The 27,250-nt window shown below is 41.3% G+C and overlaps 1 protein-coding gene across 3 annotated transcripts in view; it reads right to left on the bottom strand.

Moving 5' to 3' along the window:
• Window positions 1-12,882, bottom strand: part of LOC111866492 — a 122,607-nt gene extending 109,725 nt beyond the window's left edge. For all 3 annotated transcript variants that reach the window (XM_023855486.2, XM_023855487.2, XM_023855485.2), the window contains exons 1-2: window positions 12,407-12,882; window positions 10,735-10,896 (exon numbers count right to left, since the gene is read on the bottom strand). In XM_023855486.2, coding sequence (XP_023711254.1) covers window positions 10,735-10,896; window positions 12,407-12,410 — 166 coding nt within the window. In that variant the 5' untranslated portion in view covers window positions 12,411-12,882. The remainder of the gene's footprint in view (window positions 1-10,734; window positions 10,897-12,406) is intronic.
• Window positions 12,883-27,250: the final 14,368 nt, after the last annotated feature.

Below are 27,250 nucleotides of genomic sequence, written 5' to 3' on the forward strand. Positions count from 1 at the left end.
TTTTTTCCTTCACCTCAGCAACATCAGCAAAACGCTGAAAAAAAGTTTTGATCATTTCGGGACTCTTCTTTCAAAGCACAGCATGCTTCCACGCGACCTTGTTTTTGTTCAGCAGTCAGCAGTCGTGGCATGAATTTCGCAGCAACCCTTTTCATTCCCAAATCTTCTGTCAAAATTCGCTGAACTGAGCTCCAAGTCACTCCCGACAGCTCCACAATTTCTTCAATTGTCCGTCGTCGATCTTCCTTGATGATTTCATGAATTTTTTCAACATTTTCATGTGTTCGGGCCATTGCAAAAACGACGATCACACAAAACAGTTGTCACTATAAACTCTGCCGAAACTAGTCCTTACCTTCTGAAGCAACGGTAGTCGGCTTATTGACTCCGGAATGTTAGCTCTATGCGCTCATAGCGGCAAAACGCGGTACTACAAAAGCTCTGCCCACAAAAAAAAATAGTTCGGTTTCTTTTGGGTACCCCATCGTATATATATGTACAAATAAACATCAAGATATAATAAATATTTACAGTAATAATTCATAGCTTGTATTTCATTTATTGCAAATGAGAGGTCATATTCCAGGAGTGAATATCTATACGCGGATCATAGTTTTATGCCCATAAAGTAAATAACATAAAAAAATTGCAGTCGCGCAGCTGCTCAAGAACTTCTCAATATTTTATGGATCCAGAAGGTTCATTGCCGTGTTCACAAGAGCCCTCCACAGGTCCCTATCCTGAGCCAGATAAATCTAGTCAATACCACACCCATCCTATGTTTATAAGACTCATTTAAATATTATAAAATCAACTATGTCTAGTTCTTCCTTCTGGTCTCTTTCTATATGGTTCTCCTACCAAAATCCTAGGTGCATTCTGCTTCGCTTTCATGCGTGCTACATCCCAAGTTCATCTCATCCTCCTTGGCTTCATCATTCTAATTACACTTGGCGACAAGTACAAGTCCTGAAACCCCTAATGATGCAGCTTTCTCCAACCTCCTAACACCTCACCCCTCTTCGGTCCAAGTACTTTACTCAGCACCTTCTCTTGAACACCCCAAGTCTATGTTCCTCCTTTAATGTTAGAGACCAAGTTTCACACCCACACAGAACCACAAGGAAACTTGTACTTCTGTATATTCTAATTTTTATGTTTTTAGACAGCAGACGAGAAGCCAGAAGATTCTGGACTGAATGGTAGAAAGCATTACCCGCGTTCAATCGCCTCTTAATTTCCTCATGAATCAAATTTTCATTTTTATTGTGGTTCCCAGTTATTTGAACTGTGCCACATATTCAAAGGAGCTGTTAGCTATTTTTCTGTCACGATTTTGTCCTGCATTCTGGTGACGACACAGGACACATACTAAGTTTTCTCTGTGTTTGCTTCTAAATCAACCTCCTTACTAACGTCAATTAAAGTGTCTGTATTCTTTTATGGTATCTATATTATCACGCAGTAGAGTCACATCGTCAGCATAGACCAGCAGCTGATGTGTATCCAGTCCAATTTCAGTCCCACCTGGTTTTCCTGGACCTTCCTAATGGCATATTCTTAAGCAAAGTTAAAAAGCACTGGCTATAAAACCTCCCCCTGTTTTCAACATTTTGGATGGGAAACGTCTGATACAAATGCTTACCTATACGAACTTTACTATACGCATTATTTAAGCACATTTTTGGCCTAACTAGTTTCATGTGTATCCCAAACTCTATCAGAATATTGTACAATACTTCCCTCCTAAATGAAACATAGTCTTTCTTGAAATTTATGAATAGCTGATGTACTGTCATATTGTACTCCCATTTTTTCTCCACTATCTCAAGAATGTAAAAGATCTGATCAGTAGTTGATCTATTACCCACACTGATGATCTCCAATAATTCCATCTATATATGAATTTAATTTTGAGAGAAAAATATTGGATAAAATTTTGTGTGAAGTTGACAGCAGTGATATCTCCCGATAATTACTACAGTCAGTTTTATCGCTCTTCTTGTGAATTGGTACAATAACATGTTTCTTCCACTGATCAGGAAATTTTTCCTTATTCCAAATTTAATTAATTAGCTTATGGATCTTAGAACGTAATATTTCACCTCCTGCTTGAACCAATTCTGGCGGAATTTGATCACCATGTGGCGATTTATACCTTTTAAAATTTGCAATAGGAATTTCAAAATCAAAAGGGTTAGGACCAAGTACTAAGGGCTCAACCGTATGTATTTCTATCTGCATGACGTCACTGTACATTCAATAACTGACAGAAGTAGTTCCTCCACCTATTCAAAATGTTGTGGGAGTCTGCAAGCAGATCACCATTTTCATCCTTCACTAAGTTACTTCTAAGGCCGCGCCATAGCTGAAGCGGTTAGTCGCTGGTTTCCCACCGCAGAGGCCCAGGTTCGATCACGGGTCTGCTCAAGTGGGATTTGTGGTGAAAAAAGTGGCGCTGGGGCAGGTTTTCTCCGAGTACTTTGGTTTCCCCTGCCAATCTGCATTCCACTATTGCTCCACAATCACCCTCACCTATCATCTGGGGCTGGTACAATGGGCCATAAGTGGCCGCAGTACAAGGGACTTAGTTCCACCCCACTAGCAATAAAAAAAAAGTTACTTCTAGGTTGGTGAATCCGCTTAAAGTCATTTATTCCCCTATACAGATTTCTAATTTTCTTGTTCTTACTGTTGTTGCAAGCACATCAATTTTGTCTTTCAGATATTCCCACTTTTAATTCCTGAAATGCCCGCTGGTTTCGCTTCTTATACTCGTATTATTAACATTATACCCATTTATATCGATTGGTTACCGTAACTACTGAAATTTGACTTGATTATTTTTTTCTGATAATTCTGAGCATCTTTTTCTTCTAACCATGGCTTATGCTTCTTCAATTCATAATAAACTAAACTCTCTTTGGCAGAAATTTCGATATTCTCTCTAACAGTTCCCAAGCTCTGCCAATATCCACCTCAGTGTCTAAGTTTTCCAAAGTTTTCAACCTATAAGATTTCAAAACGATACTGCTCATTATCCTACCCTTTGTTTAAATTCTTGAGGTTGAACCTCTACACATGAAATCTGTTCGTTGTTTCTTTACTCTCTCTCAGTCTCTCCCTAATTGTTGCGATCATAAGACTGTGGTCTCACTATCACAATCTGCTCCCCTGAAAGAACGGACATCAAATGCTCTTGAATGCCGTCTCCTCTCTATCATAATATGGTCAATTTGACTGTGAGTCTATCTATCAAGATACGTCCACGTAAATTTATGAATGTTACCAATTGGAAACGTTATACTTCTAACAATTAAATTTTTGGATGTTGCAAAATTTACTATCATTACTAATTCTGTGTAAACTCCCATTTCCAATTCTTGTTTTCAAAATATATTCCCTATTTACTTCGGCACTGAATTCTCCTTACAAAATCTTAATATGATGTTTATGGAATGTATCTAATACACGTCCTAGTTCTTCGTAGAAGTTGTCCTTCATATTGTGGCGTGCTGCCTAAGGCCGAAATATTTGGAATCAGAACATATCCATTGCTATACAATGGCTAGCAATCTGACAGTGGAGTTTCCACCGCTACGCACGAATTGTTGAGGCAGACACGTATTCCCGCGTTCGTTGCGTAACTCCGGGCAGAATTAACACTTCAACAAGGTGTTCTCTATTGAGTCCGAGTGAACCTTACAAGAGTTTAATGTCGGCCAGAGACGAATTCAGTTTGTATTCGACTCTAGCAAGAAAGAGTCCTTAGCTGACTGGAAGAAGAAACGTCTAAAGGAAGTTGCCTATAAGTGGAGAATAACTGTAAGTGTGAGTGTAAAAGTGACTGTTCAATAAATATTAGTTCAAATCCGAGAACCCACATAATTTCTTGTCGCGTTGCATAGCAAACGCGTGACAATATCATCAACTTTATTCTCTGTTGGGACAAGACCATTCAGAACAATGACGTCCCACCAGCGTCCCCTCAGTATGGCATCCTATCCTCTTAACTGCTGATATTATTCTCTTATGTACCAAAAAACCTGTACCTAATTCGTGGTTGTCATTCCCCTCCATATAAAAATGTATATTTGCGTCCTGGTTTGGTGCCACCTCCGTCCCATTTGACCTGTACTCCCACTAAATCTAACGTGTGTTTTGATATTTGTTTCTCAACTCTCATGAACGAAACTGTCCTATACAAACTACCAAATCTCTATTTCTTTAACTTAGGTCGTCTATCCAAAAAATTTGTCCAAGTCCGCGGCCCTTTGTAACATTTCGTAACAAGGTTATTTTTGACGGTGAGGTGTTCCTAGCACCACACCCAACTCTCAAACTGGAGGAACACCCCTTATCAGCTGCCCGGGACTGCTTATTACATATGTTCGCAACTCTCCTCCTCAAAATCTACATTCCGTGTTCTCCTTCCGAAGCCTGAGGACATGCCATTCCGCGGTGAAAAGCGACCCGCTTAATATGGTCACAAAATATATATTATATTTAATAGTAATGACTTGAGCTTCATAACTTGTACTCTTCTCCAAGTATAATTAGAATGATGAAGTCAAGGAGGATGAGGTGGGCAGGTCATGTAGTACGAATGGGGAAGACGAGGAATGCGTATAGGATATTGGTGGGAATGCCAGTAGGAAAGAGACCACATGGAAGACCAAGGCGTAGGTGGGTGGACAATATTAGAATGGATCTTAGAGAGATAGGATGGGACGGTATGGATTGGATTGATCTGGCTCAGGATAGGGACCAGTGGAGGGCTCTTGTGAACACGGTGATGAACCTTCGGGTTCCATAAAATGCTGGTAAATTCTTGAGTAGCTGTAGAATTGGCGGCTCCTCCAGAAGGGCTCAGCTCCATGAGTAAGTAAGTAAGTAAGTAACAGTAATGACTTATAATATTTATATACCGGTACTTCGTTCCATAAACATCTCGATTATTACTAAGTATCTTGAGTTATTACATTATGATAGCATTTAATCCTTTATAATGATGAGTTACTATCTGAGCCACGTGCAGCAACGGTCATGAACCCATTATTACGATCACAAAGTAATTCATCTTTTTTTCTTTTTTCCAGAGAAATGTAATTATCTTCCTAACGAGTAAGTATTTTTATCCTTAGCGCAGACTTCTATTAATAGCAGGAAGGGCCACGTGTTCCTTAAGGGCTAGAATAAAATCTTAAATTGTTGCTGAAGGAAAACTTCCCTTGAAAGAGTTAATTAAAATTCAAACCTACATCAGTCAGTTCGATGAATTGCTTTGTTTTTAATTTTACGAAGAATTTTAAACGTCAGCTCTCTTCATAATTCTGTTTGATAACCGTGTACAGAAGAATGATGAATTGACAAGGTAAAGCTAATGAGAACATTCTGTCTGTTCTAAAATGAGGACCAATGGATTCTCTTCTGCTCCGTATGTGTCTTTTCTGTCATTCTATTGTACAGTCCTTTCGTAAAGAAAGAAAAAAGAAAGATAGATAGAATTGATGAAAGAAAGACAGAAACAAAAACAGCAAGGCATGAAGAAATATATGTCTAAGCCAACACCAATTGTATGTTTCACCTATCAGGTCTTAAATCAGAAAAATTAATTTTCATCAAGTCCTTAATGAATGTTACGCTCTTAAGAAGATGTTTAATTTGAAACTTTGTAATTCCCTACAAACGCTAACTAAGGCCGAGCCATAGCTCAAGCTGTTAGTCGCCGGCTTCCAACCGCGGCGGACCGGGTTCGATCCCGTGTCTGGTCAAGTGGGATTTGTGGTGGACAAAGTGGCGCTGGGGCAGGTATTCTTCGAGCACTTAGGTTTTCCCTGCCAATCTTCATTCCACCAAATTCTCCATCATCATAATCACCCGGGGCAGGTAGAATAGTGGTAGAATCAGTGGCCGCCGTGCCGGGTGGACCCAGCTGAATTCCACCCCCCACTAAGCGAATTAAAAAACTGACTGACTGACTGACTCCATGGAGGTGACTCCTTGAGAAGCCGCCAGTCGGTTAGTTATTCAAGAATTTCCCAACATTTTATGGAATCCGAAGATTAGTTGTCGTGTTCACTACAGCCTGCCACTGGACTCTATACTGAGTCAGATTAACCGTCCCACCTTGTTAAGGTCTTCCTATTTGTCTCTTCCCTTATGTCTTTCCTACAAGGATCCTATACATATATATCTTCTCTACCTGGGTGCTACATGCCCTGACTGTCACAGCTTCCCTCATTTTATAAATCTCCACAGTTGCCAGTAAAAATATAAGTTGTAATAAAGCATTAAATTATGTGGTTGGGAGTCACTATCACCGAACAAAGGGATTTGAATTAATGTACTGTAGCGTGGACAGCCGTTGCTGTGCAATAGGCGAAGAAACAACGGTGTTGTGCAACCCATTTCTAGGCAACGGATCGGTAAAGACGTTCCCACGACAGTGAATTCGAACATAATATTTATTTCTTTCTATTGCTAGTGGGGTGGGACTAAGTCCCTTGTACTGCGGCCACTTCTGGCTTATTGTACCAGCCCCAGATGATAGGTGAGGGTGAATGTGGAGCAATTGGTGGAATGAAGATTGGCAGGGGAAACCGAAGTACTCGGAGAAAACCTGCTCCAGTGCCACTTTGTTCATCACAAACCCTACTTGACCAGACCCGGGATCGAAACCGGGCCGCCGCGGTGGGAAACCAGCGACTAACCGCTTGAGCTATGGCGCGGCCAAACATAACGTTTAAGTGACTGTTGAAAACGGTGTCTTCCACTCGGTCTATGTAAAAGAGTTATTCTAGAAGACAACTGAGGCACCCAATTATTTGTCAGTTGAGAGTTCAGTTATGCATGGGAAGCTGTGAAAAGAGAACCTGAGTGCGGGAAGCTGAAGAATCTCCACTATTAAAGCCATTGCCAGGAAACGGCTGATAGAGACATACCAGGTTGGAAAAAGGATTTAGCGGATGCTGTGGTTATCTGTAAATTGTGGAGATCAGCAATGGCACTGTAACTACTTGTAGTTCCGAATGGTGTAAGTGGTCAATAAATCCACTCACCAATACATACCCCGTCTGTAGTCACACACATAGACGTGATTGTACTACGAGATATCTGGACAAGTTTAACTCCTAACATGATCCTTTTTGTATAATGTGAAACAACAATATGGCCGCCGCCCGAAAATTTCATTTAGCTTTCATGTTGACAGCGATAACTGACCAATGGGACTAGGATTAAACTTAGGAAATTCTATATCAGGCAAGTATAGACGTTATAATCAATTACCTTAGAACAAACAAAAAACAAACAAACTCCGTGGTTTTAATCCGTACACGAACTATACCGACCGAGCGACCGCCGCTTGTCAGCGAAGTTAGTGCCAACTTTAGCGGATAGAGGGTGTCGCATGGTCAGCGCAACGAATATACAGCCGTTAATTTCGGTTTTCTAGACCGGAGCCGCTTTTCCTTGAAATAGCTCCTCAATTATCGTCGCGAGGCTTGAGATGACCCCGTTCCTGACCCACTACTTCTCAGAAAATCTGGTAACGCCGGGAATCGAACCCGGACCTCTGAATCTGTAGCCAGGAACTGTGACCATTAACCCACAGACTAGACCACCTTAGAACACGGTTTATAAACCAACACAGATGGTGCTGATATCAATTTCTGAGATCATTCATAACATGTAAAGTACTAAGCGGTCATAATCTGTACGGTTTCCCCAAAGGTAAGGAAGCCTGAGGACATGGTCCGTCCCCATGATTACGGTCAATGTGGGCAGAGCCGCTGAAGTACAGATGTATCAGTCTGTGTGCGATGTCCCCTCCGTATTGGCGACAGAGAAGACGAGACAGATTTGAGTGGTCCCGATTTCCTGGTTCCGGGGAGATTTTACAAGACCACTCTCCGGACTTAGCAACAGAATACGTGTACATCCACGCCACCAACAGAAGGAAGACTGCAATGAGCCTCTGAAGTACAGCTATATCAGTCTGAGTGCGATGTCCCCTCCGTATTGGCGTGCTGGGCGACAGAGAAGGCGAGACAGATTTGAGTGGTCCCGATTTCCTGGTTCCGGGGAGATTTTACAAGACCACTCTCCGGACTTAGCAACAGAATACGTGTACATCCACGCCACCAACAGAAGGAAGACTGCAATGACTTAATCAGAGGATAAGGTCTTATCGACGTTGTAAAACCATTTGGAAACAAGGGATCTCGGTGGAAGTACGAGTAAATTTGTCTTTGTACTTAATTAAATAGCACTGCGCCATAAATACATATGGGGGAGTAGATGTACAGATCTACGAATTCTTAACCTCGGTACTAGTTGGAGGTGAGTGGTCACTTTCATGCTCCTGTCGATTTACTCCTGGGGAAAGATCCCCGATACACTCTGGGGCTGAGTGGGCCTCAGAGCGCGTCTGGACGCTGTGGAGAAAAGAAAGTCTTTTCCAGGAATTGAAATTCGATTCCTCGGTAGTGCAGCACGTAGGCAATCGCTATACCGACTGAGCCATCCGTATAGAAAAGGCTCCAGGTACAGCTGTTAATATTGGATTAATTAATGAAATTAATTTATCTTTATCATAAATTTTAAAATTTAGAGCAAAATTGAAAAGCTTTTAAAATTAGAACTTAAGATTTTGTAAGTGCTAATTCAGAGAAATCAAAACTGACGTGTGTAAATAACAAAGACATCAACGAAGTAGATTTTGGTAATAATGACAAAAGGAACAATCAGGAAGACCTGTGTTTTTAAATTTTAAATGTTAAACTAAGTACAGTGTGACAGATACGTGAGTAATACACCTGATGATGGCCGTTTATGGCCGAAACATGTGGTGTGTAAAGGAGAGCAAAACGAAAGACCTATAATCTATCGTTTGCACTGAAGACGGAGTCTGTATCACGTAGCGTATGGAGTGCAACAGGATGCTTAAATATAATATTGTAAGCTTGTTAGAACGTTTACACTTATTTATTTGCGATATATTAAGTAACGCATGTTGCTTTAAAATAAAACTCCATAATCACGAACACTGAACATTTTCTGTCAATATTAAACTCCGAGGGCATAAGCAATGCATTTGATACGTTACACATTTTGTCTTCTAATGGTCTGTGGTTTCTAACACGGATCCACCTCCTCGCCTCTACGGGGTGCAGCAACAGGACCCTTTAATTGCGTATTCTTCTTGTCGGCTCTCTGCCCGTCTGTCCATTAAACGCGGCAAAGGAACGGTGGAACAAACGTAATATCATTACACATGTTACTGAGCTCTGCACTGGAAGAAGGTACGGAGAAAAAGAAGACAGAGAGAGAAGCCACTAGTTTTAAAATAAATTAGTAAAAAAAAAGAGATAAAATTGTCCCTGTGCTTATCTAATTAAGCACTACGCCATTAAGATATATGGGAGGGTGAATGTATAGATCCATCTTTTCTTGGCCTCAGCACTAGTTGGAGGTGATTGGTCAGCTTCACGTCCCGGTCGTTTTAACTCTGGAAAAGAGCCCCTGATACCCATTGCGTAGGAGGTTGGGTGGACCCTAGAGTCGGTCTAGACGATTTGAGAAGTGAAAATTCTTGAGCCTACCGGGACTCTCTGTCCTACCTATTGGTCGTCCAATGAAGCTCATAGGGCTGTGAGATGTCGAGGCTCCCACATTTTCTAGACAATCGACTCACAGATGGCGGTAAGGTTGTCAACCTTACGCGCCGGCCTCCATTTACCCGCAGGATGATTGCTGGTACTCATTTCTGTTAGAGGCTGAGTCGACCTCAGGGCCATAATGCTGCTGGAAGGATTAGGTAAATTGAAAATATCCACCTCATCGGGACTAGAACCCGCGACCTTCCGGCTTGTAACATAGAGCCCCTGTTCAGCCCATAGCCAGTAGCTATACCGACTACGCTATCCCGGTTCCTAAAATAAATTAATATCTTGTCTAATTATGGTAAGATCTTACTTTGTATTTTGGGGGCCGATATCAATTCTCGGTCCATATACTGAAAATATTTCGTCAGATAACTTGTTACTGATTTATCCCGAACTGCGGAAAAACTTCACAGTTGACATTACATGTCATGAATTTTGCAGCTATAGCCTTGGCCTGCAGTTCAATGTCTTGTTTCCCAGGTAGTGTATCTGTGTAGTCATGTATACGGATACCGACGTTTCGGAAGGAACATGCTGTCTTAATCTACAAGATTCATCCTCTTCAACACTTCAACCACTGTGAAAATCTCAAAATGCATATCCCTGCAATTGTTATCACTTCGAATTGAGTATTAGGTCAGCGGTGCCGTTCGTTCATTCATTCATTATTGGAGGGGGTGGGTTTCCCCATGCACCGCGACCAGTTGTTGATCTATTGTACATCCCCCTTTGATAGTCTACCAGTCACCATACCCTTCCGGTACTGGTGCCCGCTATCAGCTCCGTTCAGCCAGCGAGTTCGGCCCCTCTACTGGCAGTGGTACCCGATACTTCCCCATCTACCGGAGGCATTGGAAACTACTTGGGCGGAAAACTTTTTATCTAATTTTGCTCAGAGGTCTCCTAGAGACATGAGGATCTTTTACGTGCCGTAAATCTACGACACGGGACCCACGGCTTGAAGTCCCTCCCGGAGGACTTGTTCCCTGAATATTTCCGCCCTTAAAAATTCCACGACCTCCGTCGTTCCCAGGTGAGAAGTGCTGTGATATGTACGAACACTTACCGAAGTTCGGGAGATTATATCGGAATCTCCCTAGAGGAAAGCCGGCCAACGCACCTCCCGTCTCCTTGCAGGCGGCAGTTGCTTCCTTCCAGCTCAAATTCACAGCAGCATTCTGACTGTAGCAGTGTCCCCTCAGGCCGACTGTTTCCGAGGGACACCATTCTGTAACAACACGGAAGCAATCAGATCAGAAGCCATTTACATTTCCTCGAGTTCATCTCACAGTAAATCCTAAATCGCGGGGCGGGGTTGTTAATTTCTGCAGTTTTTACACATAATGCATATCAGACTGACCCCTTCTGTGATCTAGTGGTCAGAGTTCCTGGTTACAGATTCAGAGGTCGCGGGTTCGATCCCGGAGCTAACAGATTTTCTGAGAAGTAGTGGGTCTGGAACGGTGTCCAGTCAGCCTCGTGAGGATAACTGAGGAGCTATTTCAAGGAATTAGAGGATCCGGTCTAGAAAACCGAGAATAACGGCCGTGGGAATCCGTTGCGCTGACCGCGCGACACCATCTATCGGCAAAAGTTAGCACTTACTTCGCCGCCGGCAAGCGGCGGGTGCTCGGTCGGTATAGTTCGCTTGCGGACTCGAGGTACGGAGTTGTTTATATGCATATCAGACGAGACCCGTAAAAGTACCGTTTATTTCGGGTTCTTGCAAGCATGCGTGGTATCCATATTGGTACTAAAAGTGTTGGAAATAAAATTCTTAGGTCTATCCCACAACCATAACAACTTTCATGTTCCTACCAGAAATGTTTCACTAGATTCGGTCACGAAGATTTTAAAGGAAAGTGAACATCTGAGGCAGTATTATGGATGCGAGTATTTTCGGTACATACAAAAATTGCCTAAGTACTTCTTATCCTATCAAAATTGTGAAGAGCTAAAGTTGTTTTGTGTTTATATTCATCAAAAATTAACACTCCGTGGTTTTAGTCCGCAAGCGAACTATACCGACCGAGGGACCGCCGCTTGTCTACGAGGTTAGTGCCAACTTTAGCAGATAGAGGGTGTGGCGTGGTCAGCACTAAGAAATCCCACGGCCGTTAATTTCGGTTTTCTAGACCGGAGCCGGTTTTTCCTAGAAATAGCTTCTCAATTATCCTCACGAGGCTGAGGGGACCCCGTTCCAGACCCACTACCTGTCAGAAAATTTGGTAGCTCCGTGAATCGAACTCGGGACCTCGGGCTCTATAGCCAGGAACTCTGACCACTAGACCACAGAGGCGGTCTTTGTTTTAATAATCGTTGGGGAAATTTCAATTTATTCTCTTTCCATTTAACTGAACCAATTTCTCTTCGTGTCTGACATAACTTATGTTAACTTATAATAATGCACACCAGTAAGATGCAGAATTACTTGATTTTTGGACATTTTCCGTCATCCGGTATTCTAGAGAACAGAAAACACACCGTTTTGGAAATTGAATCTGTTTCCATCCTCAGGTGAAGGGGGAAGAAGTTACCTACGAAGTTGGACCCCCTTCTTCACCTGAGGACGGAAACAGATTCAATTTCCGAAACGTCGTGTAACGTCCAGTAATTCTGTGTGTTATACACCATCGCCGGAAGTCTTTAGAATCTACATACACCAGTAAGGCTTATTAAGATTTCATTTTTATTTCTACAGTTGCATTTCGGCGCTACGGACCATAATCAGTGCTCACCCATAATATCCAGGATCACTCGTCGTCCTCAACAGTTCATACACAGTCACTCCAACAGCTTACGTAGCATCTAGTTTCTGTGCACATTCTAGGCCTAATCTGACATCAGGCAGCTAAAATCTTTAACTGATACAAAAAGCCATTTCACAGTTATAGTTTATAAGCTTGAACTCTGCTTCACCACTCTTCTATAAATCACTGTTATGATAATTATATTTCGAGATTTTGTTAGAATCTATAAAGATCTTGAAATGTTATTCCATGAATTTGTTTTAATCGTATATCATTTCCGTTTGTCCCCCCCCCCAAATACTATCACATTGCTTCTTGCTCACCTAATATTCTGCTGACTAAAATTTTATTAAAACTTCTTTTAAGCTCACTCAATATTTCTCAAAACAGAGCGTTTCCCTGTTGACCATTTTGACCTCTGTATCTCACACGTTGTGCTGCTGTCTGCTTGCTTTCGTAACTACCTCAGGTGATAGGTTGTCTGGTGGATATCTGTTGCCAACTTTGAAGCGTTGTAACTTCTTCGACGCTAATTAAAATAATACTTCATTTTGATTTGAAGTTTCCAAGGAAATGAAAACTTATGCTACCGTCTTCTGAGTTGTGAAACTGTGTAGTCTTGTAGGTGTTAACAATCATCGCTTACCAAGCTTCTTCGTGTAATAACACAGAAGACCATGACTTAAGGGGGGAACGCGGCAGGGTAATTTGTTGCTACAAGCCGGAAGGTCGCGGGTTCTATTCCCGATAAGGTCATTGGACTTTTCAATTGACTTATTCCTTCCAACCGCACTATGGCCCTGAAGTTGGGGCACCATAGCTCAAGCGGTTAGTCGCTGGCTTCCCACTGCTGCGGCCCGGGTTCGATCCCGGATCTGGCCAAGTGAGATTTGTGGTGGACAAAGTGGCGCTGGGGTGGGTTTTCTCCGAGTATTTTGGTTTTCCTTGCCAATCTTCATTCCACCAAATTCTTCATCATCATAATTACCCGGGGCAGGCTACAATAGGCCAATCAGTGGCCGCCGTGCCGAGTGGACCCAGTTGGACTCCACCCCCTACGAAGTGAATTAAAAATCTGTCCCTAGGGTCGATTCGGCCTCTAACAAAAATGAGTACCACGATTCTTCCTGGGGATAAAGGGCGGCCGGCTCCTAAGGCTGACTACCTCACTGCTATCTATGAGCCGATTGTCTAGAAAATGTGGGAGTCCCGATGTCTTACAACCCTACTGGTCTCCACGACCTGTTACAGGGGTAGCTTTGCCTTTTTACCACGATTTAATGAGCCATACCGTACTTCGGTTTATTCCTTCTTTATTGGTAGCTAGTTCTTTGTTGTACTTATGGGGCCAATATGTAATTTTGTTCCTATACCTTTCTTTGATGCGTTCGATAAAAATGACACGACAAACCTCAGAAGATCGGTTAACCTCTCATTTCTTTCTGATATGAGATTTATAAAATATCGGATAGCATGGAATGAAATCCAATTCTTAGCGACATAAGCATCAGTGTATATGTTGTTACGGGCTTCATACGGGTTCAAAGCCAGTTATATGTAGGTGTGCAGAACATGTACAAATGTAATATGAGATTAAAAAGAAACATTGCCGCCACCTAAGCTTAAAGGTTTGTGGGCATGATTTTGAAAACATTTTTATTTTTGTCATCTTATATTTCGAGAACTGTTGGTTTGATTCTGATGAAACTTTATATTGGATGTCCCTAAACAAATTTATCGAAGAAAGCAAATATCAAAAGAAGCGGTGAAATATAAGTCGTTTCTTATAAGGGAAATTGAAAACAGATGCGGACGAGCAAAAATCGTTACGTCATGCATACGTTTCCCTATTCCTCATTTTGTTTTTGAAAGGAAATTAAGATATCCTCACAATCCAGCAGAAAGAAAGTAGTAAGCTTTCACTTTGTTCGATAGCGGAATACAACCCAAAGGTTTATTACCCTATTCACAAGAGTACTCCACTGGTCCTATCCTGAGACAGATCAATCCAATTCATAGCAAACCATCTTATCGATGATTCATTTTAATATTATCCACCAACAAAAAAAATCATCCATGTCTGATGCCCTTTGTAACATTTCATAAAAGAGAAAAACTTATTTCTATGGTGATGATTTGTTAACTCCAGGCTCAACCACATATCTGGAGGACTACCGCTTCTCGGCTGTCGGAGACTGCTTATTGAATATATTCGCAGCTACTCCCCCTGTCTGGAGGCCATCTTCATTTGCGACCTGAGGACATGCCATGTAGTGGTGAAAAGGGAACCTCTTAACATGACAAGAATGGTTGACCTATTCATTGTACGTGTACATTTATTCAAATTAAAAATTGACGTAATTTTTAAAACTATTAAGGCTTCCTTAAAGAGAGAAATGGGGAACTCGGTAGTGTAGTTGGTTGCGGCACTACACTACAAGCTGGAGAGTCGCCGGTTCGAGTCCCGATGAGGTGGATATTTTCAATTTACCTAAACCTTCCAGCCGTACTATGTTACAGGGGTCGACTCAGGCTCTAACAGAGGGGGGGGGTAAGGGGGCGGCCGGCGCGTAAGGCTGACAAACTTACTGCCATCTGTGAGCTGACTGTCTAGAGAAAATATGGGAGCCTCGACGTTTCACAACGCTATGGGCCTTCACGGTCTCATACACGGATAGCTTACCTTTTTAGAGGGAGAAATAATTATCATAAACTGTTGTTAACATACATCACTCTCTATAACGGATAATTTCAGAACTACTTCAGTACACACATTGAGAAACAATATACACCTTAAGGACGTGGGTATCAACTCCCGTCTTCGCTTGACATAACGACGTATCATATTTCCATGCTGTTTGAAGCCGCATTTCAAAGCAAGATACGACATCGCACCATGAACAGGAACGTGATACACGCACAATGTGATACCCTTAGCACGAATTGTTTCCATTCCAGCTCCAATGCTTAGAATGGTCTATCCATTTCTTTGCATTGGAAACAAATGCATATTACAGGATTTGAGGTTTGAACAGAAGTGATTATAAAGAGTTATATCTTCCATTATATAATGCCGTGTAGTCCCTTGAAGGAAAAAGTCGCCTCCATCTTCAGAATATTGTACTTAAGCACCCCGTGGCATAGTATTAATATTGTGACGTGTAGGCCCATCGCTAAGGAAGGAGTTGACAAACACGTTTCCAAGGAGATAGATACTAGGAAACCAGCCCGTTGCTGTGTGATAAACAGACGTGTCCATGTAAACAGGGCACAGGTGATGAAGAGGCGTTTCCGTGGATACCGAATACCTCCGCCGTAGACCTGAGAGTCATAGGAGGCTTCGAAGAGGGAACCCAGTGCCTGGGGGTATAACTGGACCACGATGTTCCTGGCGGATAAATATACGGAGACCTGGACCTCCAGGTTGTGAGACCCGCGGGACTGGGAACTGAGAATGAATGAATCGAACCCGGAACCTCTGGATCTGTAGCCGGGAACTCTGACCACTAGACCACAGAGGGTGCCAACCTGATTACTGCACAATAGATAAAGGTGCATTTGTCTTTCCACCTAATTGATTAAACTCGACCCCATGAAGACGGGTCGGAGAGTCGAGGTATACCTGCACCATTCTTGACCCTGATACCAGATGGAGATGAGAGGTTAACTACTTCACCACCTGGTTGCTTAACCCACGGGAAAGAGCCCCCAGTACCCCATTAGACAGATGAACCATTCACTTCAAGCGAGGAACTTAAATCTTAAAATGTACAAATCCGTGAAACCCACTCGAAATATAACATTTACACAACTGCATAATTATGTTGCCTGCGAGGTGTAATTTAGAAACGATCTAAAACCATGAATTAACCTGTTATTTCTTTTTATATTGTTTGCTTTAGAAATAGGCTATCGTTCATGGTTACTTATAAGAAATAAAAGGTCATTCTTTTCCACATTATCCGTCAACACATCAAAAAAATTGTTTTACAATCAATCAATATCTCATATATTGAATTTTTATTGCTTACCGCTACACGTTTCGGTCCTCGTGCGGCCATCATCAGGCAGTGTATATATAATATGACAAGCTTAATTGAATTCTCAATATGGATCCATATTGTGGTGCAATGCTTCCATATTATAAAAGTTGAAGTTGTTCCCTGTGTTATGAAAAGATTTACGATATTAAAAATATTAAAATATCAAGAAGTATGCAAGAAATTTCATTTAAAATTTTGGTGGATAATGTTATTTCGGCCGGTCACGATAGCCGAGCGGTCTAAGGCATGTACTGTCTTCGCTCGCTTGGAAACCGGGGTCGTGAGTTCGAATTCCACTCAGGGCATGGATGTTTAGTTTGTGTGTGTGTATGTTTTTCTGTGTTTGTGTACAGGTAGAGGCCTTGAAACAAGCTGATCACCCGCCCAAGGAGTACTACCGAATGTGTAAGATCTAGAAAAACCGAAGTTAACGGAAAAGTTCATGGAGGTAGGCCTAGGCCCACTGGGGCTGTAGTGCCAAGGAAAAAAAATGTTATATCGAAGGTAATTAATATGTTAAAAGATACTGTATCTATTTTAGTTCGTAAGTAAGCCACTCAACTCCAACTAGTGCCGAGGTCAAGAAAATATGCCTCTATAAATCCACTCCCCCGTACGCCTTCATGCCGCTGTGTTCAATTAGATAAACGCAGGGACAAGTTTACCTTTACCTTTTTACAATACTTCTTTACAGACGAGCGTTGCGCTGTGTAGAATTGACCGAAATCGAAAGCGAAACTGTGACAATTCAAGTAGCTATTCCGAAATACATCTGCAGACTACAAGAATGAAATTCTATTGAGAGACCAACAAAGGTTAACCCTTGTGCAGAAAAGTACAAAGATATGTGCCTCATGTAAAAAGTTCATGATTTATAAAGCTCAATATGGCAAAGGAACCGAGATGACATCACAAACTTTCTGGATTGTCGCTCGATCTTGGGTAATAGAGAATTTTCCCCATTTCAAACCGCGAATCTGAATGGCTCTTGGCCGTGCATGGACGGTTGGCAAGAGGGAAAGTACCGTCACAAAAGAAAATATTTTCCTTCCACCATCGCTTCTGTTGTGAGAAAATACCAACCTAACGACGAAATATGTTATTATATTTACTCAAAATATTTGTAAACAGCGAATTCAAATGTAGGTTATTAAGAGTCCTTTCTTCTGGGATCCAAGATGCTGCACCTAAGATCACCTTCCAAAATAACACAAGGAATGTTCCAATTGAAATTAAAGAACTCATAGCTGAGAAAAGAAGAGCAAGAGCAAGGTGGCATAGAAGCCAAGCACCAATAAATAAAACAACATATAGCCATATAAGTAATAGGCTGAAGTGTAAAATTAAAGAGGCAAGAGAATGATCCTTCACTAACTATATAACCAGCCTCAACAGATATGACAGTACCATCTGGAAACCCATCAGACATTGTGGCCAAGAAGTGATGAAGAAAAAGCAGCTGTGTTCGCTGACTATCTTGCTACAGTTTTTACACCATATGATGACCAGACTGATAAAGAAATAGAAAGACAAATATCTGAAAATTTCAGCATTACACCAGAAATAAAATTTCTTACAGTTAAAGAAGTGAAAAACGAAATAGCACTCCTAAATTCAAGGAAACCACCTGGCATTGACGAAGTGACTCCAATAATGTTAAAAGAAATGTCAAGAAAAGGGTTAGTACTTCTCACATATATATTTAATGCTATTCTCAAACATAAATACTGGCCAAATCAGCTAAAAACAGAAGAAATAATCCTGATCCTCAAACCAGGCAAAAATCCTAATAGTGTGTCATCCTATCGTCCTATAAGTTTATTACCCATCATATCTAAACTCCTCGAAAGACTTCTCTTAAAAAGAATAAGGTCTGACCCAAATACAGAAGAATGGATACCATCACATCAATTTGGTTTTAGAGGAAACCACTCCACTGTACAGCAGATACATAGAATAACACACAAAATACACCAAGCAATAGAAAATAAAGAATACTGCACATCCGTCTTCCGCGATGCAAGTCAAGCCTTTGATAAGGTATGATATCCAGGACTACTGTACAAAATCCAAAAATATCTGCCCATCACTTACTTCCACTTACTAAAATCCTATACAAATGGCAGAGAGTTCAGCGCGAGAATCAATTATAACATGAAGAAAGCAGTCTTCTGGGATTTGGCACCGTGTATATGTGGTGCCAAATTCCAGAAGACTGCTTTCTTCATAGTCACCGCCGTGAAAGCCTCAAATCTTACACAATGATAGCATATCTAACAATTTTTGCAATAAAATCAGGTGTACCACAAGGCAGTGTCTTAGGCCCACTACTTTATTTACTGTATACAGCAGACCGTCCAGTCAATGCCAACACAACAATGGGCACATTTACGGATGATACCGTGATCCTCTCAGCCAACACAGATCCAGCAATAGCTACCTTCACTTTGTAAAATCATCTAAATCAAATACAAGAGTGGACAAATACATGGAAAATAAAAATCAATGAAACCAATTCAGTGCAAGTAAACTTCAGTCTAAGAAGAGAACAATGACCTGCAGTTTTCTTTAATAACATACAAATACCTGAATCACCCAGCACAAAATACTTAGGTATTCATCTAAACAACCTTCTAACCTGGAAGGAACACATTACTAAAAAACGCAAACAGATTGATTTAAAACTCAAGGATATGCATTGATTAATTGGAAGGAATTTCAAACTCTCATTAGACAACAAAACTTTACTTTACAAAACAATAATAAAACCAATTTGGATATATGGAGCGGAAATATGGGGATGTGCTAGCAAAACCAATATTTCCATAATCCAAAGATGTCAGTCAAAGATACTACGTATGATTACTAACGCCCCATGGTCTCTTTCCAATATAACACTCCATGAAGACCTGAAAGTGCCGCTAGTAAAGGAAGTCATAAAAGGAAAAAGCACAAGATACCTCAACAAAATAGAAGGACATGAGAACGTACTAATTCAACCGTTACCGGAACCACACAATGGATGAAGACTAAAAAGGAATTGGCTAGCCGACCTAAGAGAGGGGTAACGAGGACTTATCTCTGGATAAGCCCTCTCCACGTCACGAAGAATACTACAGCAAATTAGCTTATAGAATCAAATGTAATTCTGACTGCTAATATTATGTAAATAAAAAAATAAATCTTCTGGGATGTTAGTGTATTCCATTGAAAGTCAACCCACGTTTCTGAGAAAAGTGTTGTCTCCATCTTCAGGGCTGAAGTGTAATCCACCATGAATCGGGCAGAAGACAATGATTCGTGTTGATTGCTGCCTGCTTCGTGGTGGTTTCTTGCTTGGCTTACAATTCAACCTTGAAGAAGGACGCGAGGTGTTCTTCTGAGACGTCGGTCGACTTCCAGCAGACTATACGGCGTTATGCCTCAGAAGACAGAGCTCTTCATGTCTTAAATCTACAATGAAAAACCTAAGTGTTATTCTCTTCGAAGTAATTATTTTCAACATAACCCTTCATTGAATTATTTGATTTGTTTCATTCTGGTCCGTCACACTAACAATAGAGTATCATGAAAAGTTAAACAGTTCCGTCTCTTGTGACTGATGAAGACCTTTTTTCTTGCTTGGAAACCTGCTTGGTTTACGAATTCCAATAGAGTCTTAACAAACCAATTATAAATATTTTAATGTATGTATTGGAACAGCGGCTGTAGTTGTAAAGACTTTAGATTTTATACAAAATTGTATATTATTAATAATATATGTATACATATTTCTTGTTCTCTTCTCCAAGTATAATTAGAATGATCAAGTCAAGGCGGATGAAGTGTGCAGGGCATGTAGCACGAATGGGGGAGACGAGGAATGCGTATATTGGTGGGAAAGCCAGAATGAGAGAGACCACTGGGAAGACCAAGGCGTAGGTGGGTGGACAATATTAAAAGGGATCTTAGAGAGATAGGATGGGATGGTATTGATTGGATTGATCTGGCTCAGAATAGGGCCAGTGGAAGGCTCTTGTGAACACGGTAATGAACCTTCGGGTTTCATAAAATGCTGGGATTTTCTTGAGTAGCTGCAGAATTGGCGGCTCCTCCAGAAGGACTCAGCTCCATGAGTAAGTAAGTATGTAAGTATATGTATATATTTTAACTCTCAGAACATATAATGTAATAGGTGCCTCCTACTGTATTGATGTGGAGGTGTCCCTCTGATGATGGTCTCAGAAGATCGAAACATGGAAGGGCATAAATAATTGAAATAAGGGAAATCTTCACCATTCACACTAGACGGAACTGTTTAACTTTTCATGATAACTTTCATGTTTCACATACTTTAACGAACAGCCTTATTTCAGCCTTCATATAGGCCTATACCAATAGAGTAGGCCGATGTAATAAAGAAATGAAAGTTGGGAGAACTCCTAAATCGACCGGTTTCTCGCTGACGACAAATCTTGTCGAAGTACTGAAATACTGAAATATTTTTTTTTGATAGCCCTAATTATATTACTCACTTCATAGCTTCATATTATACTTGTGTCCTAACTTAAGAAATGCTTTTTTATTTATCTGTATGAAATAAAATTGGAAAACAAGTGAAGGATGTTACGAGTTGGCTTTGCCAAAAATCATCCTTCTTTCTCTAGATGTCATTTTCATGATACATACTGAAAGAGCTTCTTGGAACCTGCATTTTTGTATTTTTTTCAATATTGGAAGTTATGATTGGATTGGGAGTAAGCGAAGCGGAACGCCTAGTACAACTTGAAATGATTCTGTATTTCAATTCCCTTCCCCTCTGCCTGATGTTTGCCTGGAGACCAAATACGAAATAATATACAAATTAATTTATGTTTAGTACTGTTTCGTGGCTTTAAACCACATAAAAGAACTAAAAAAATAAACTCCGTGGTTTTAGTCCGCAAACGAACTATACTGACCGAGCGACCGCCGCTTGTCGGCGAACCTAGTGCCAACTTTAGCGGATACGTACATTAATACATGAAGCCATATATCATATTTGAAAGATTTATCAGAATGTGGGTGTAAATGTTACAATCTTTTGCTTCTAAAACCTGCATTCAGTAAATATAATTTATGGAGCCGCTGTAGCTCAGTCAGTACAGGAGTTCATCGATTTATGCGATAATTTTATTACAAACAAGTTCTTTGAAGAACAAATCAGTCGGGTACATTCTTGCGAGTCCTCGCCAGCACAGTTAATCTTGATTTAGGGCCCCGTGGTAATCTATGACCATATTTCTGTTCTTTCAAACCCCTATGTGCTTCCTCCTCGACGAATGGAGTGGCCTGAATGTTACTAGCCACTTCCCTTTTGACTTGATCAGGCACTCTATCACTGACTAGCTCTTTCCTTCATACACACGAACGCGCGCGTGAAGAACTAATCGTCTACTTCCACTACATTTTGAGTATTTGATATGACACGGACCACATAGAAAACACCGCGTCCAATAATTCTCTTGTTGTGTGTGTATTGGTTGCCACACGAAAGTAACGACCGCGTCGTTGCCTAGCAACGGGGCTGGGGGCAAACACAGGCAGTAAAGTCATCTCATAAGCCTACTCTTTAGCCTACTTTCCTTATTTTGGAAAAATACAAGCAGGCTTCTTCGAACATCATGCTGTGTGTTCGTGAGTCTGTGTGTCTTTGAATCCCCCCCTTATTAAATTCTGAATGCCTCAACCAATATTTACGAAACATTGTATGAATATCATGGTGCCCGATCCCAAATTCCAAATAATGCACAGCTAGCGCTAAAAACACATACATAAATAAAAAAAATGCCCTTTGAAGATAATGACCAATGTAGTCTCTTAAAGTAAGCTGAAAAATAAGACTAAAGCTCTGTGCTTTGGGAAGAAATGCACGTGGGAAAAACGTAACGTAAATAAAATGAAGCAAAGCGTAATAAAACATAATTTACAGTGGCGCCAAAGAAAGAAAAATATTTTGTTGCGGTAAAGTCAGAAGTAAGGACAGTCCCTTCACATTACATGAGAACACATAAACAGAATAAACCCCTACATAACAACATCTCAGAGCGGGGGCAGCGCAGTGGTATAGCGACTGGCTACGGGATAGGCGACAGAAGGATCGGAGTTCGGGTCCCGGTAGGGTCAAAAACTTTCTCTTCTCCACAGCGTCCATACCGGCTCTCGAGCCATCCAACCTACTACCCACTGGGTGCCGGTAGTTCTTTCACTGGGAATAAAACAACCAGATCGTGAAGCTGACACCTCACCACTATCAAATGAAGAGGTCAAAAATACGTGGATCTATACATCCACTCTTTTATATGTCTTCATGGCGAAATGCTTAATTAATTCAGCAGAGATAATTTTATTCATGCGTCCTGCATGTCCTATTCATCTTACCCACCTTAGTTTGATCATCCTCATAATATCCGATGAAGATCTGACTTAGGGGGCCTTCTGCGCCGTCTAAGTGCAAACGTTGTTTGTTGTTCCTCTGTTGGACACGAGGGACTATGATGGCCGAGCAGCTCAAAACAGAACTCCTGACTCAGCAAGAACATTCAAGACAACCAGAATCAATAAACCAAACAAAACCAATCACGTGCAACCCACATTAGCAAAAATAACCAAACTCCGTGGCCTGTATTCCGCAAGCGAACTATACCGACCGAGCGATCGCCGCTTGTCGGTGAAGTTAGTGCCAACTTTAGCGGATAGAGGGTGTCACGTGGTTAGCGCAACGGATCCCCACGGCCGTTAATCTCGGTTTTTCAAGACCAGAGCCACTATTCCATTGAAATAACTCCTTAATTATCCTCAGGAGGCTGAGTGGACCCCGTTCCAGACCCACTATTTCTCAGAAAATCTGGTTGCTCCGGGAATCGAACCTGCGACCTCTGGCTCTGTAGCCGGGAACTCTGACCACTAGGCCACAGAGGCGGTAAAAATAACCAGAAGCAACTAAAATAGGAGGAAAATAACCGCATTACAGTGAGCAGCAGTGTCCTTAACTACAAAAACCTGTACACCTGAAGACGGTCAGTTAAGACGAAACATTCAGTGAAATAGTGTTCAGTAAAGGAAAAAGTAAAGACGTTGCACTTAGACGGCGCAGAAACCACTAAATCAGATCTAAACAGTGCAACAAGATATTGAAGTATGACATCTGATGAAGAGTTCAAATTAATGAAGATCCTTATTATACAGATATCTCGACACGCCTATTACCTCACCGGCATTTCGGAAGAGCGTAAGGATGCCACCGTCAGCGTCGCAGAATAAGCGGAACACGAAATCAGCGGAAAGTAGATAGAGGCAATACGTCCCTCCGAAACGTCATCGAATTTCCACCGGACTGCGCGGTATTACGTCTTCGTCATAGTCACCAGTCTGAGAACCTCAAACCCAGTGCGCAGTCTCCAGTTTACACATCGAGCCATAGGCAAAACAACAAAATAAATTAAATTTTAAATGATCTATTAAGTCAATAAAAATATCAGTGGTTTAATCAAATTTACTGCCTCTTTCAACCACTACTAATTCCGTTCCCACGGACCATTATCGGGTGGTCTGTAAATAAATAAATAAAATATATTATTGCTGAATTAGAGAGATAAATTGATTCGTTTTTAAAATTAAAAATGTAATAGATTCTTGCAGTAGGTGATAAAACATAAATTCTAGTCAATATATAATATGGACGAACTATGCTACCGTCAACACAAGAATATATCAGTTACTACACTTGGATCTTTATTACTGCAATATATTTCGGTCATACATGGTACATGACCATCATCAGGCAGGAATATATATAGTTATTGAAACACAGCTACGAATCCTTATCGGTGCAACGCGTCGTATTGCATATTAACATAAAAACTTTGCCTCAGATTTGTCTGTGACACACAACAGGATGCAATATATGAAAATAAAAATAAATTCAAGTGGGTTTTTCTCAGGTTATTAATATGGTTAAAATGGCGTACATAAGCACAACGCGGGACTTCTGAAGTGTGACTTATGAAGAGTGTACATTCCACAGTTTAGTGACAATAGGAATGGTGTATCTGATGATATGTAGTTTAATATTTTGTATTACTCTTGGATCTAGCTTCATCTGGAAATTTGCATGTATATCAGGCTATGTAAGGATACATAGCGTATTGTGCTATGTTGGTAAAGTGTCGATGTAGCTAGTTGTTGGTTTGGCGTCTGGCGGAAGTGATGTGTCCCGGATGTGTGGTGGAGTGTAAGTTATGTCGCAGTTGCTTTTGCGGGAGGGGGGATGAAAATATGTCCTATGTGCGGAATTCTAAATGATGGAATTCCCAATAATTGTAGTTGGATCTATGAAGTTTATTATTTTGAGTTGTAACATGTCCGGGATGCATCTGTTTCGACTGCTGGAAGTTTAGAGCCACCACTTAATCTCACACACATAAATTTCATAATTGTGAATGATGATTTCAATTTTATCAATGTCTATGAGAACGGTTCCCTTCGTCATATATTACCCTCTTCTATTGCCTTCAGGTTGAAGGTAAGTACTCGTACTTTCGAACATAATTGGACTAAGTGATCAATACGGCCGCACCATAGCTAAAGCGGTTAGTCGGTGGCTTCCCACCGCGGCGGCCCCGGTTCGATCCCGGGTCTGTTCAAGTTGGATTTGTGGTGGACAATGTGGCGCTTGGGTGGGTTTTCTCCGAGTACTTCGGTTTCCCCTGCCAATCTTCATTCCACCAAATTCTCCATCATCATAATCAGCCGGGGCAGGTACAATAGGCCAATCAGTGGCCGCCGTGCCGAGTGGACCCAGTTGGACTCCCTCCCCCCCACTAAGTGAATTAAAAAAATTTAAAATAGTGATCAATACTGTAAACCAGTTCACATTGGGCGAAGAAAAGGTATTCTCGAAGTGATGTCATTTTGTGACGGGGAAAAAACAAAAGTTCGTGCATATTAAAGTCAGTGTACGCGGAATCCAATGAGAGCGTAATATTAATACGTAAGTTAAGGTAAAGTTGTTCCTGTGATTAATTAATTAATTAAACACTACGCCATGAAGACGTATGGGGAGTGGATATATAGATTCACATTTTCTTGACCTTGGCACTAGTTGCATGTGAGTGGTCAGCTTCACGCCCAAGCCACTTTACCACCGAGGAAAGAGCCCCCAGTACCCATTGCATAGGAGGCTGGGTGGGTCTCAGAGCCGGTCTGGACGACATGGAAAAGAGAAAATTCTTGACCCTACCGGAACTCGAACTCCGATCCCTCGTTCGTCCAGCCAATAGACAGTCGCTATACCGACTGCGCTATCCCGGCTCCTCACGTCCAGCCAATAGACAGTCGCTATACCGACTGCGCTATCCCGGCTCCTCACGTCCAGCCAATAGACAGTCGCTATACCGACTGCGCTATCCCGGCTCCTAATAATATAGAAGTACGGGGGAGAAAAGGGAAAATTATTTAAGCTACTAAAGCAAAAAAAAAACATTGTCCGGATTTTAGGAGGATTTTACATCTCTTAGTCGTATGGAAACTGGCACGATATCCTGTATTTGTTTCGTTTGAAGATAGTATGTATACGAGTTAAATACACGCAAGGTTCATTTCTTTTTAACGTTTTAATGATGTTAGGATCATTCTAGAACGACTGAACTGAATAGAGGTTTATATGTAATGTACTTTTGTTGCCCGTTATACTCAAATCCGCTCCAGTTTCTCACGAAATCTAACATAAAGTGGTCGAAACCTGTGATTTCCTGGCTTTCAAAAAGATGGCTCTTGCTTCTGAATACTGAAGAGCAACTGTGAGCTACAATCGAAATGTGAAACAACTTCTCTGTCTGGTTTACGGCATACCGTGATGATACATAATCATCTTTTTTTTTTGCGTATATGTCTTTATTTTGCTCGTGCGTGTTATATATCTGACCTTTTGGTTCTCAATAAGCACGTAAATAGACAAAGAAACGACTGAATCATTAAGCCTACATATTTTTTCATTGCATAATGGTTTGCGTGATTGCACTAATTGAATTCATGTTTTCTAAAAAACGAAACTGACTTAGTTTACTTCTTGTATGTCTTTCTGTATTTTGTCTTCTTTTGGTGCTTCATTATTGGCCTCTGGGCTGTTGAGTGATCATGTAAATAAACAAATAATTAACTACCTACCACTCGGAGCTACAGCCCTGGGTGAGCCTTGGCCTCCTCTACAACCGGTCTCCACTGCGCCACTGCAACAATACCTACCTACGTACCTACCACACGGCGCTACAGCCCTGGGTGAGACTTGGTCTCCTCTACAACCAGTCTCCACAACCAATGCGTGCTGCCATAGGAATGGACCCACGCATGATGACCCGAGGCTGGTTGTTAGGTTTCTGAACAGAATTCTTTTCATAGGATGAGGTTGTTAGCACCATGCCCAACCCCCAACCTAGAGTACCAGGGTATCCCTCTTAGTCTGGACTCTACCCTTTGACCTTTCCAGCATTGGTGACCCTACCGGCAGTTAAACTACCGCCAGCATAGCCCTCCAGGTCACAGAGTCACGCAAGCCCCACCACCACGACAAGGTTTAGACACCTTAGGTGGGGTACTAATAATTTGACTGAACTAATTAGCAGCAGCAGCAATAGTACTAGTAGTAGTAGTAGTAGTAGTAGTAGTAATAATAAGTTTTTTGTTATTGTCCTTATCGTCATCATCGCTTTCTGGAAGCATGTTTGGCGGAACCCACATTCTCAGTTTTGCCTCGAAGCCGAAATATAAAGCC

The sequence above is a fragment of the Cryptotermes secundus genome, unplaced genomic scaffold (assembly GCF_002891405.2).
Source record: "Cryptotermes secundus unplaced genomic scaffold, Csec_1.0 scaffold375, whole genome shotgun sequence".
NCBI classification, from domain to species: Eukaryota; Metazoa; Arthropoda; class Insecta; order Blattodea; family Kalotermitidae; genus Cryptotermes; species Cryptotermes secundus.